The sequence below is a fragment of the Abramis brama genome, assembly GCF_963993115.1.
Source record: "Abramis brama genome assembly, chromosome: 8".
NCBI classification, from domain to species: domain Eukaryota; kingdom Metazoa; phylum Chordata; class Actinopteri; order Cypriniformes; family Leuciscidae; genus Abramis; species Abramis brama.
The window spans coordinates 17,617,788-17,629,911 of record NC_139970.1 but is presented as its reverse complement, the minus strand read 5'-3'; the positions used below and the strand labels follow the sequence as shown (position 1 = coordinate 17,629,911).

General features: G+C 37.1%; 1 protein-coding gene across 2 annotated transcripts in view; it reads right to left on the bottom strand.

Moving 5' to 3' along the window:
* Nucleotides 1-12,124, bottom strand: part of gsk3ba (glycogen synthase kinase 3 beta-a) — a 56,818-nt gene that overhangs the window by 10,870 nt on the left and 33,824 nt on the right. For both annotated transcript variants that reach the window (XM_084122596.1, XM_084122597.1), the window contains exons 3-4: nt 11,411-11,494; nt 595-705 (exon numbers count right to left, since the gene is read on the bottom strand). In XM_084122596.1, coding sequence (XP_083978722.1) covers nt 595-705; nt 11,411-11,494 — 195 coding nt within the window. The remainder of the gene's footprint in view (nt 1-594; nt 706-11,410; nt 11,495-12,124) is intronic.

Genomic DNA, 12,124 nt, shown 5'->3' with positions numbered 1-12,124 from the left:
TTTGAGGAGCATTTATCTGTACATCTTTTACCATTGTACATATATACCATCAACCACACAAAATTGCATATTTTTGCTAAGTTTGGACCTCTGAATAAATATGAGGTGTTTATTTACTCTTTGAGTATGATCTCCATATTCTCCTATATCATACTACATGAGCCATACAAGCCTGATGTGTCAAATATAATACAAAACATAAAATACATATGCAGAATTATATATGGAAGTTTCTTGGAAGTTTTGCTTTAGTTGATAACCACTGATTTAAAATCTATGTGGAAGGTCTTTGCATATAATTGTATCTGTACATATTTGTATGTGTGTGTGTGTGTGTGTGTGTGTGTGTGTTTCACTCTTCATGTCACATCCTGCCAATAGCAGGAAGGATATAGCTCAGGACACAGCACAAAGCCATGATGATGTCATCACAGCAGTCAAGACACTGGTGACGCAAAACTGCACAGGAGGAGAGGGAAGAAATGCCAACACAAACTCGGCTAACCCGTAAACTCGCCAGTGAGAAGGTTTTCACTCAGGATGTACACACCATTCAGAGGACACACAACAGAAACCATTAGGAATGATCCGCACCTTGACATAAACCATGGGAAGGGTCTGCTTAGCGCGGCTGTAGTGTCTCGCCACTCTGTACACGGTCTCAGGGACGTAGTCCAGAACCAAATTCAGATACACCTCATCCTTCTGTGGGCAGAGAACAAGAAAGCAAATACTTTAAGTCACAGAGTTAAAAGTGTCAGGCTTAATAGCACATACATATATAACTTTAGTGAATCTATATATAAAGTAAGCTCGGTATGGAAGAGGATAATGACTCTGAGTCAAAGTCTACACTATAAATGTCCCATACGCCCCATCCCTCCATATATATCCACGATTGAACAGCCAGCTTACGAACTATAAAAAAGCTGCCATGGAAACGACACAAAACAGCAGATTCTCTGGCATGATGTCATTGGGGACGTTGACTGCCGTGCATTGTGTGGAACTGTGCCTGTAAGCGAGAGATAATTATGCCCACCATCTTTACATAACATAAATGCTCAGACACTGAAGTCACATCTTCCTGAAGAACTAAAGGAAAGGGAGAATCAATGGAGTGGCCTACAGGGCCACTCTGACCCTCATCTGATGTCACATCCTGTCTTTTATTCCCTTCTTCCTTCCTCCACAAGTTCAGTTGTGAGAGAGTCTATTTCTGCTGGACTTCACATGCCTGAGCTCATTTACTTTAGGCATGACCCAAAAGGTCACGAGTCAAACTGACATGGCATATTCCGCTAAACATGTGAAGATACTTAAATCTAAGAATAAGATGTACAAATATAAAAGACACAGAGATATAAAAGATTAATATATATATATATATATATATTGACAGCCTCAATTTCCATTACAATAAAATAGCACTCCACATCAGAATTGGAAATTAAGGGGGACTTGGGGTAAAAATACCACCAAAACAAACAAAAATGTCCCCCAAATTCAAGATAAAGGGGCAAAAATTGCCTGTCCACAATTAAACTAAATCTATTATGACTGTAGCAATTCAAATTAAATGTGAAATTGAATGACAAGTGTTGACTGCATCATTACATTTATATCTGCTCACGCTGCATCAAAAATTTCTTTTTACACATTGTTTTTTTGCAGCCTTGAACATTACAACCAACCACATACGTATCTGTTGAGCATATGCATGCAATTTTATTTGACATAAAATACAACACAGACACATTTAAAGAGGCAATTCTAAAAATTGCCCTTATAAATATTGACCCTTAATTAAAAAGTTTATTTTTAGACCCTGCTCCGCACATTTTGTAATGTATCTTCTTTGGTGTTTCACAAGAGCAAGAAAGAAGGTTTGGAACAACATGAGGGTGAGTAAATGACTCTACTATTTCTAGAACAAAATCTTGATCAAATATTTACAACTAAATAAATACAATTAAAACTAATCTGGTTACAAGCAACAAACTATTTCTTCACAAAGAGCCAAGTTTTTTTTTCTCCGTTTTGTCTCTGATTGATAAGTAGCCTCTAATAACTGATGTCTGATTTCCTAAAAAAAAAATGTGGGGCGAAAAACCAACCCCCTGACTGTGCTGTGCAGCTAAAATTAGTCCCAGCCATGACTCACTCTCCTCCCTCGCTACAGCAACACTTCCTCAATTACAGCCGATCGGAGAAGCTCCGAGGCGACTGAGATGCTCTCACCAGATTATATGGCCATCTGATTGGCTGCTGCTCGGTGGTCACATGATTTTGTGAGCATGTGATTGGTTGATCTGTGGCTCACGGCACAGTATCCAACATCTCCCACAGGTAGAGACTCATCCATCCCCAGGCCTTGCTATTACGGTCTCTTTCACAATATGCACTAACTTAAGTGTGTTTATTCATGTGCCTTTGCACAACTAGTAAAAATCAAGACTAAAATAACTACATATATATGAAGTGTGTCTAGTGAAGCTCCAGATTGGATTGGAAAGCAGTGCTGCTCCAGTTATGATAAGTAAGTTCTTCAGGAATGAAAAGAAAATGGTTCTGGTTCTGAATCTGGTTCCACTTCGCGATTTTGGTTCCTTAACAATTTAAAGGGATAGTTCACCCCAATATGAAAATGTTCTCATCATTTCCTCACCCTCATGCCATACCCGACGTATATGATTTTCTTCCTTCAGATAAACATAAGCAAATATTTTTAGGAAGATAACCCATCTCTGTGAGTTCATAAGTGAATGGGTGCTGCTCGGTTCATGAGCGATCATGACAGTAATCCATAGTGGACGAATCAATGTCTTCTGAAGCGAAACGATAGGAGTGTGTAAGAAAACAACTAATATTTTTGACTTGTTTAACTATAAATCATTGCTTCCGGTCTGCTGTCATATGAGTGTTCACGAAAGGGTCCTTGTGATGTAAGTGCATGAACACTTCTATGACAGTATGAAAGGATCAAAGCACAGAAAGATTTGTTGTCTAACAATCTCTGTTTGTGTTTATCTGAAGAAAAAGTCATATACATAAGGGATGGCATGAGGGTGAGGAAATGTTGATAGAATTTTAATGTTTCGTTCAGTACTTGAAAGCATTGCCCACCCCTCAATAGAGGGAATGCATTGACGTCACTTTCCCGCCGGACTACACCCCCCTCATCCGGACTGAGTGGCAAAAGAGCTGCTTCATGACTGGATTTAATAGAGGAAACTGCGAAAACGCGAGTAAAACAAACGATTATCAGTTTAAACTGAAGGTTGGACTCAATATAGTGTCCCTTACAATTTACTAAAAATCCAGTGATCCATGGATATTGACATAAAGCAAGGAATCGTGTTTCCTGACATTTATATGTGCCTGATTTCGAAGCCGGGGAAATACAGAAAGCAAATTTGCCTGTGAACGCTTCATATAAATACACTACAGCTAGGTCTAAATCCAGGTGTCGTTGAAATCGTCCAGCCTTAAATCGTTTTTTGTCAGTGTTTATTTAAAAACGTCCAATTATGCAGAATATACGATAGTAAATATTTAATTGATGAGTTGTCAATACAATATATAACAACACAATATATAGGGTATGATTTTACCCCTAAATTCAGCATATTGACACAAAATGATAAGTGCAAATCCATGTTTCAATGAAAAATGTTTCAATGAATTGCAGGGATCCATTTACGTCTCTGTTCTGTAGCTTTCGGCAGTCTGTAAAAATATACCTCAGATTTCTTGTCAAATGTAGTTGTACAGTCAATCGCAAAGCTCTTTCTCGTTAGATGTTTCTCCGGCCGACGGTGTCATCACGCGAATATCCTCTATAGTGTGCTGTAAATACTAAACAAAACTACCAAACAGTATTATTATTGTTAACTTGTTCTAATGTTTTTTTAATTTATTAAATTTTCACTCCAATTGATTCATTAGACCGATCAAACAGAAAACTCTCAAGTTCAAGAGAGAAACTTTTTGACTAATTCATTAAAAAGAACTTGTTCTTAAGAATCAAACTACACTGGTTGCTGTTGCCATTAACGGGAATGAATGTCACGAAAATCATTTGGTTCTAATTCTGAATAAGTACTGGTTCTTGATCCCCAATCCTATTCCTCTTGTCATATATGTTTAAGTCTCATACACTACCGTTCTTAAGATTTTTTGATGATCTTACGCTCAACAAGGTTGCATTTATTTAAAAAAAAAAAAAGTAATTTTGTGAAATATTATTTGAATTGTAAATAACTTTTTTCTATCCTTTCAGCAGTCATTGCTCTAGTTTACAGTCACATGATCAGAAATCATTCAAATATGCTAATTTGCTGCTCAAGCAACATTTCTTATAATTTCTTATAATCAATGTTGAAAACAGTTGTGCTGCTTAATATTTTTGGGGAAACCGTAATAATTTCTTTTTTTTTTTCAGGATTCTTTGATGAGCAGAAAGATGTAAAAGAACAGCATTTAATCGAATTAAAGTATAAAATAAAAGTAAAAATGAATAAAAGTATTAATTTCTTTAAAAAATAAATAAAAGTCTTTACTGACCCCAAGCTTTTGAAGAGTAGTGTAAGTGTGAGACATGATACTTCTAGCTGCAATGCATGAATAAATGAGTTTGTTTCACACAAATACAGAATACCATGCGACACAACCTCTTTCTCTACCACTCTCTCTCTTTTCCTATTTTCGTCTGAGATGTCTATGTAGATGTATTTTTTGACTCATCTGTGCCGGTCTTGTGTGGCTCCCCTGTGAGGAAAAATCAGCGGGCACTAAGTATGGGAGAGACAGGGATCATGGGTAACGGCTGGTGGTTGTCAAGACCCAGCAATCTCCTTGCGTGTCAGTATACAAGCACCTGTCTCTGTAGACTCATACAACATTCATAAATAGATGCTTTCAATATGTTCTGTTGGTTAAGTCTTTGAACATGCTAACTCAACACTGAGACCACACACACAGACACATATTTCTCTGTTCCAAAGCCTAGTGACCTACTATGTAGGCAGCATTTTAAAGCATCAAATGGACTCCAGACATTTAGACTGTTCCTAATGACAATCAGCATAATGAAGTTTTTTTCCTTTTGAGACAAAGGGACTGTCAAAAGACAATCCTTCAATGAATCTAATCAAACATATACCCAAGAGGGTACATAAAGAGAACTGCTGATTATAAATATAAATCATTAAATACAAAAAAATGAAAATAATTAAATCTAATAAGAGACAGGCTATTTTAGTTTATGCTTATTACAGTGCTGCATTGTTATCTAAGCAAACATGCTAACAGAAAACTATTGAAATCAATTGTTGCATATGTAGAGTTTCAAATCAGTCACGAAGTGACAAAGAATGCCATTGAAATGGATTCAGATCAAACCATCTATTATATAAAGCAGCTGACTTTACCCTCACATATTCTTCCTCAATGGAAAATGTACAGTATATGTATAGGGTTTATTTTGGAAGGTTTTTTTTTTCTCTAGTACTTCATGTGGTAACACATGTGGCATATTCCTCATATTAAGCCACCAGAAAAAAAGGAAGAAAATAATACAGATTCAACAGCTCTATAGTATAAAAAATATTCACTGTATTATTGAATAACACACTACAGTTAATATTATAATCAAGTACTTTGTGATTTAGTATGTTAGTCAACACATCAAAAGTTTATTAAAACATAATGTAGGCTACTTTAGAGTAAAACTTTTAATTTGACTATTACAAAGTGTACTTTTTAAAAGTTGCACTTTACAAAACAAATGCACATTAAATAGAATTAAACTTTTTTTCACAAGGGAAAGACTTGCTTTGTTTGTCAATAATATTTTTTGCAAGGAAATTAACAGCTATATAATACCATTGTCGTAGGTCCAAAAATATATTATAAATGAAAAATAATGCAAAATACCCTGTCATCATTGGCGTAACTTGTGAGTGAAGTGGGGCAGGAGTGTGTCAAAACTAAACCAACAAATGAATTTCAATAGTACCATGAGTTTAATTTACCAACATAGAACTCATGTTTAATGTGATCGGTTCACCCAACATGTATTTAGTCCCGAGAGTCTTGAAGTCATTGAATAAATACATAGATCTGCATTTGTTGTTTATGTGTCCTAATGGGCTGGTGGTAGAATTGTCGTTCAGAGGTTAGGAGTGAGGAGTCGGGGTGAAAAAGGGATGCAGAAAATCTGTCGAGAAACATAGGTGAGTCGTCCATGTCTATACAGTATAGGCCTCCTCTCGATAGATCATTTGAACGTGTTCATGTAGTCAGAACAGCACGGCCACTCACTGTGTTTTGGAACAGAGCCTGTGGTTGTAGAGAGAGTCATTTAAGGGGATCTGGGGTCAGGCTTCAGAGCAGAGTGCTGTCTGCAGAGTACAACAACACTTCTACTAATCGTGCCACTTTTGCTGAAGTGGAAGTTGTTTGGAGGGAGAGCAGACCACGTCCAGACATGACGCCACCTCATCATTGTTGAACGGTCTCTTTTCAAGCCTGATTTTAATCTCTTTCTCTCTCTCCAAGCCTACGTCATCCACCTCTCTCTATCTTTGTGTTTTATCTCTCCATTAAATGTTCTGGGCTCTGATTTCATGGTGATTTATACTAGGCAAAAAACAGAGCAGCTGCTAAAATTACAGTAGAGAGAAGCTAACCAGTCTACTGGGCGGTATGATGGTGCACACCGTGCGATGGCAGAAATGTGTTACTGGTAGAGATTCTGCTAAACCATTTATGGCACTGTTGAATCAGACACACATTTACAGTGACAGCTTTATTGATTATGATGGGGGCGATTTAGTTGTGATGTTCTAATTGGGTCTGGTGTAGGCGCTGTGTAAAGGCTTGTTCACACCAAGAACGATAAGTATAAAAATTTTAACTTTATTATAAGCACATGCTGCAATTATGTCGTCCGCCACTTTAAATGCTTGAGCTATTTAAACTTGAGTGGATTCTGTTTGGCTGTCAATGTTTTTATTGTTCATCAGCTGTGAAAAAAAATCATTCTGAAAGTGATATCAACGATATCGTTCCACTGTGACGTTGTCGTTATAGTTGTGGTGTGGACTTCGCTTTTCTACGGAAGCTTGTTTCCGCCACAGAATAAAATATAAAAAAGTTAATTGCAACTTGTTATCCTACTATTCTGACTTTTTTTCTCATTCAATTATAAGTTTAGATCTCGCAATTCTGATATAAAGTCGCAATTGCGTGTTATAAAGGGAGAACTGTGTGATATAAAGTAAGAATTGCAAGATAAAAAGGCAATTCTTTTTATCTCGCAATTCTGCCTTTATAACATGCAATTGTATAAATTGACTTTATATTACACAATTCTGACCTTTTTTTCACAATTGCGAGAAATAAACTCTCAGTTGTGAGATTAAAAAGTCTTCCATGCTATCTCTTAGAGTGAGAGTGATTTTTAAAACTTCATGGTTATAGTTATCATTATAGTTATCATCCTTGGTGCGAACAGGCCGGATGTTTACAGTTGCCAAGCATTGTCATAATATAAAATAGAATGTCTGATCACAGGTGCTGGTGGTTATCATCAGCCAATGAAGAAAAAATTATATTCAAAATCTTCATCGCATTTACGTTTGTGGTGTGAAAGGGCCGTAAAGTTTACGACTCTCTGAAACTGCAGTAACATAGTCGCACCTCCATCGTTTTGGTTCAATATAGGACTGATGTTAATGAGGTGGAGCAATAACTTCTACTGTTTAATCAATTCGAGACTGCAATTAATGTCATATTATTATAGTTCATTTTCACAAACAACAGAAAGCTGTTCAATCAGAATCATTGAACTATCTTGGCAATGATGGAAAATGTTACCAAAGTTGGCTAATAATGCTTTTGGGAAATGCACCCCAGTTTAGTACAGCACAGAAATTACACACTTCACTTTGAGGCTCGGAAAAGAGCATTTTAACATAAAAATGATCATGGACTAATGTTAAGGGTTTGTTCTCAGTGAACGAATGGACTGTTGCTGTATCACTACCGCCATTGTAAGGGTGGATTTCCTGCAGTGATTGAGGCTGCAAGACTGTCGAATGACTAAAGAAACGTTGTCAGCAAGTTGGTAGAAAACTGTACATTTCTTGTCTATTACCACCCACTGCTACTTATACCAATGACAGAAATAAGCGAAGTTACAATAGCTAAATATGTGGGAGAGCGTTGCTATATAGTGACAATATTGTATTGCAATAAGTATCACTTCAAAGTCAATACCAAACCAAAACTAGTTAGCACATTATTTGTAATTGAAAAGGTCTAATGACAAAATATGGTTGTGGTTACACTTAAAATAGTTACAAAATAGATGTATGAGATGATGATATCTTATACCATTAATTGTACCCAGCATATATGTAAAATGTTACCTGAGAGAGAGAGAGAGAGAGAGAGAGAGAGAGAGAGAGAGAGAGAGAGAGAGAGAGAGAAGAAGGGAGAGAAAGACCCAAAGCCAAGAAGGGCCAGAGAATCAAAGAGACAGAGCAACAGTTACAATCTTGTTTTATCCTTTCCCTGACCATGTGACTTTAACCCAAATGTGAGACGTTCAAAATGACCAATCAGATAATTGCAACTTCCCCCACTGTACTAAAGACAATTCATAGACCACCGAAGTACACACATCTTGGTCTTGATCACTATCAGCACGTCTGTGCCTTTAGAAACTCCAAATGGTCCTTGGGGAAAGAGGGGGTGGAAAACAATAAAGCAAATGTCTTTGTTCATTTCAAATATCTTGGATTATTTTCAATCCTACACCATGGACACGATTTTTCATCTGCATATCTTCCTTCCCCTTCAGCTCTTGTTCCAGTTGCCTAGACTTTTTATCATTATTATTATTTTATGGACCTGTTCTCCATGCACTCCCGGTCAGCCTTTACCCAGGTGCACTGTGATTCTGGGTTACAGAGGGGTAGGGGCGTGCATGTGCTTGTGTGAGCGGAAACCAGCCACTGACATATCGAAAGCATGTTTCTCAGACAAGAAAAAACGGTGGTCAGGCGTTTTTGCAAAGTCATGGTGTGTGGGCGAGAGGTCGAGAGGGTTTGTGCGTATGATGTGTGAGATAATCGAGACCAAGAAAGACCGAGAGGTAGATATGTGGTTGGTGGTCAGACGATGTTGCAGTGTTGACAGTATTTATTTATGTGTGTGTGTGTGTCTTAATATCTCAGTCAGAGAGTATCAAGCCTACGCACTTTAGCAGATACACAGATAATCACATGGGAAGAAGTTCTCAGAGTCGATTTATCGCCGGTCAACATCTGGCCACCATTAGACTCTGTAGGGCTGAGCAAATATGGGCAGAACTCTTTACTGCCCTAGTACTTCAAAAAGCCTTTTAAAGGTATACATGTGAATTAAACGTGGCACAATGGCCTTCATCATCACAGTATGCTAATGCCTATCTAGAGCAAGGGATTTCATCAATATGCTGATTGAGGACTGTTGGGACACTCCAGGCACAGGATGGTTCTGTCGTTTGCACCTCAATGACAAGTCTGTACCATTTGCTTCACAGGACATATGTTTTCAACTACACACTGTTTATTCACTGTTTATGCCATGTTTGGTCTCATCTGACAGCGTATAAACTGAAATGAATGGTGGTGAACTTGAGAGATATTAAAGTAGCCTAAATGTACAATCTAGGTACTATTGGTTAAACATGCATTGAGGAGAATATGTTAATGTTCTTCTCCCACTCTTGATCTCCACCCATTTGCCTCATCTTTTGGTTTCCTGTCGGTCGGTTTCGGTGTTGGTATTCCACTCATGTTTAACAATGCTTAGCTCAGGGTATAAGAAGGAAAGGTAACTGTTGATCTGGGAGAAAGGCTTTAACCCTGCCACTCCCGCACACCGGTGCGTAACCTCATACCACAAGAAAGGCTTTTACGGCCTATTCTGCACAACAGTGCATTATTTCTTACAACTAAGTTTTCTATACAGTATGTTGTTCCATTCTACTGTCTGTATATTTAAATATGTAAGTTAATAAATAACTTTGGCTGCTTTAAAGGCTTTGAGAATCTTTCCTTTTATCACTGATTACGTTGAAAGCTAAAGTGATTATAACTTTTGTTATCTAAACGTTCAGGTTAAATCCTACGTTTTCCAATCAGTTCTAAGAAAGACCTTTACCTTTAAAGAATACGAGGTTAAAGAATAACAACAACTTTAATGGAGTCAGATTAATTATATATCGGAGTCAGATAAATATTTGAATTATACACGTCATCCTTCAACTGCCTTTTGTTCTGATTATTTGTTCAAAATAGCAGCGTAAGCTTCCAGCTTTACAACTCCATTAGAGATTAATAAAAACACAGAGGCTTTTAGACTAGGGCTGGGCCAAATAGTTTAAAAAAAATCTCTTAAAGGGGTGGTTAATTATGATTTCACTTTTCTAACTTTAGCTAGTGTGTAATGTTGCTGTTTGAGTATAAACAACATCTGCAAAGTTACAACGCTCAAAGTTCAAAGCAAATGGAGATATTTGCTTTTAAAGAAATTGCTTTTTAAGGACTACAACAAACGGCTGGTAGAGACTACACAACATTCCTCTAGGGTTACTGACATCACTAACCCTAAAATTTACATAAACCCCGCCCACGGGAACACGATTTATGGATTATCAAGACAGAATATGCTAATCAATGACTAGAAGATAACTACACATAAGCTACATAAATTCATCAACTAACCATTCAGAAATGTTGTATTCTACATAAAAAGGCTAAAAGTTTTAGAAATTTCCAGTTCTTGTCTGTGTGAGGTAATCAAGCTGCTAACACACTGGAGCTCTTGAAACTCCGCCCTCTTTGACGGGAGCAGCAGCTAATTTGCATTTAAAGGGACACGCACAAAAACGGTGCGTTTTTGCTCACCCTCAAAAAGTGACAATTTTAACATGCTATAAAAAATACCTGTGGGGTATTTTGAGCTAAAACTTCACATACACACTCTGGGGACATCAGAGATTTATTTTACATCTTGTGAAAAGGGCATTTTACCACCCCTTTAATATTTGTTTTAAACATTCTGGCCATATTTAGTCTATATAAAATTAACTTTCAAAAGTTTGGGGTCAATAAGTTGTTTTTTAAATGAAATATAAACTGCACGGCCAAATAAAAATCACCCTAAAATCACTGCGACATGATGCTACTTAATTTTATGTCGCAAGCTAAATCTTTGCAAATACATTGTGAATATGCATATTTACTATCTTGCCTAGTTCAGACATATGGCACTGAAAAGGGCAAAGCATAAAAACACACTGTGATGTAGCATGAGATAACAGCATAAGATGAAGTGATACAAGAGAGGCACTTGCCTTATCTCCACTGGAGTAGAAGAAGTAACGCAGACGCACAATGTTGCAGTGGTCCAGTTTCCTCATGATCTGAAGCTCACGGTTCTGCAAAAAACACAAAAAGAAGAAAACAATTTAATTAATGTTAATAATATTTTCAGCTGTGTAGTACTCGGCAACAGCAGAACTCTCAGCTCAGTTTAACAAGTTGATGTCACTTTTAATGCTTGTGATCCAGCGCAAATTATTTGGAAGATGAGTAGAAAGGCAGCCCAAGTTTCAAATTTAGGGAACATTATTTTAGTAAAAAAAGCAGAGTGTCTCTCAAATTGGTCATTAATTGATTATTCATTCATTCAGGAACTGCAACATTAAGTGTGTGTTCATACTTGGCAGGTTTGATTCGATTAAAACAAACCCTGGTGTGATTGCTTTGTTAGTGCAGTTCATTTGAATAAGTGTGAACGCTGCCACCCAGACCTTGGTGCGCACCAAACAAGCGGAACGAGACCCACCTTCCGATTGGCTGAAATATGAACGTAACATGGACATCAAGACATCTAAACTAACCAAAAACAGGATGTGATGTCACAAGATGCAACCTTAAAAAAGGGCAAAATGCTCAAGCATAGCTGATTCTCTTCGTCAAAGGAGCAAAACTGCTCATTACAGTTATATATATATATATATATATATATATATATATATATATATATATATATATATGCTTCATTT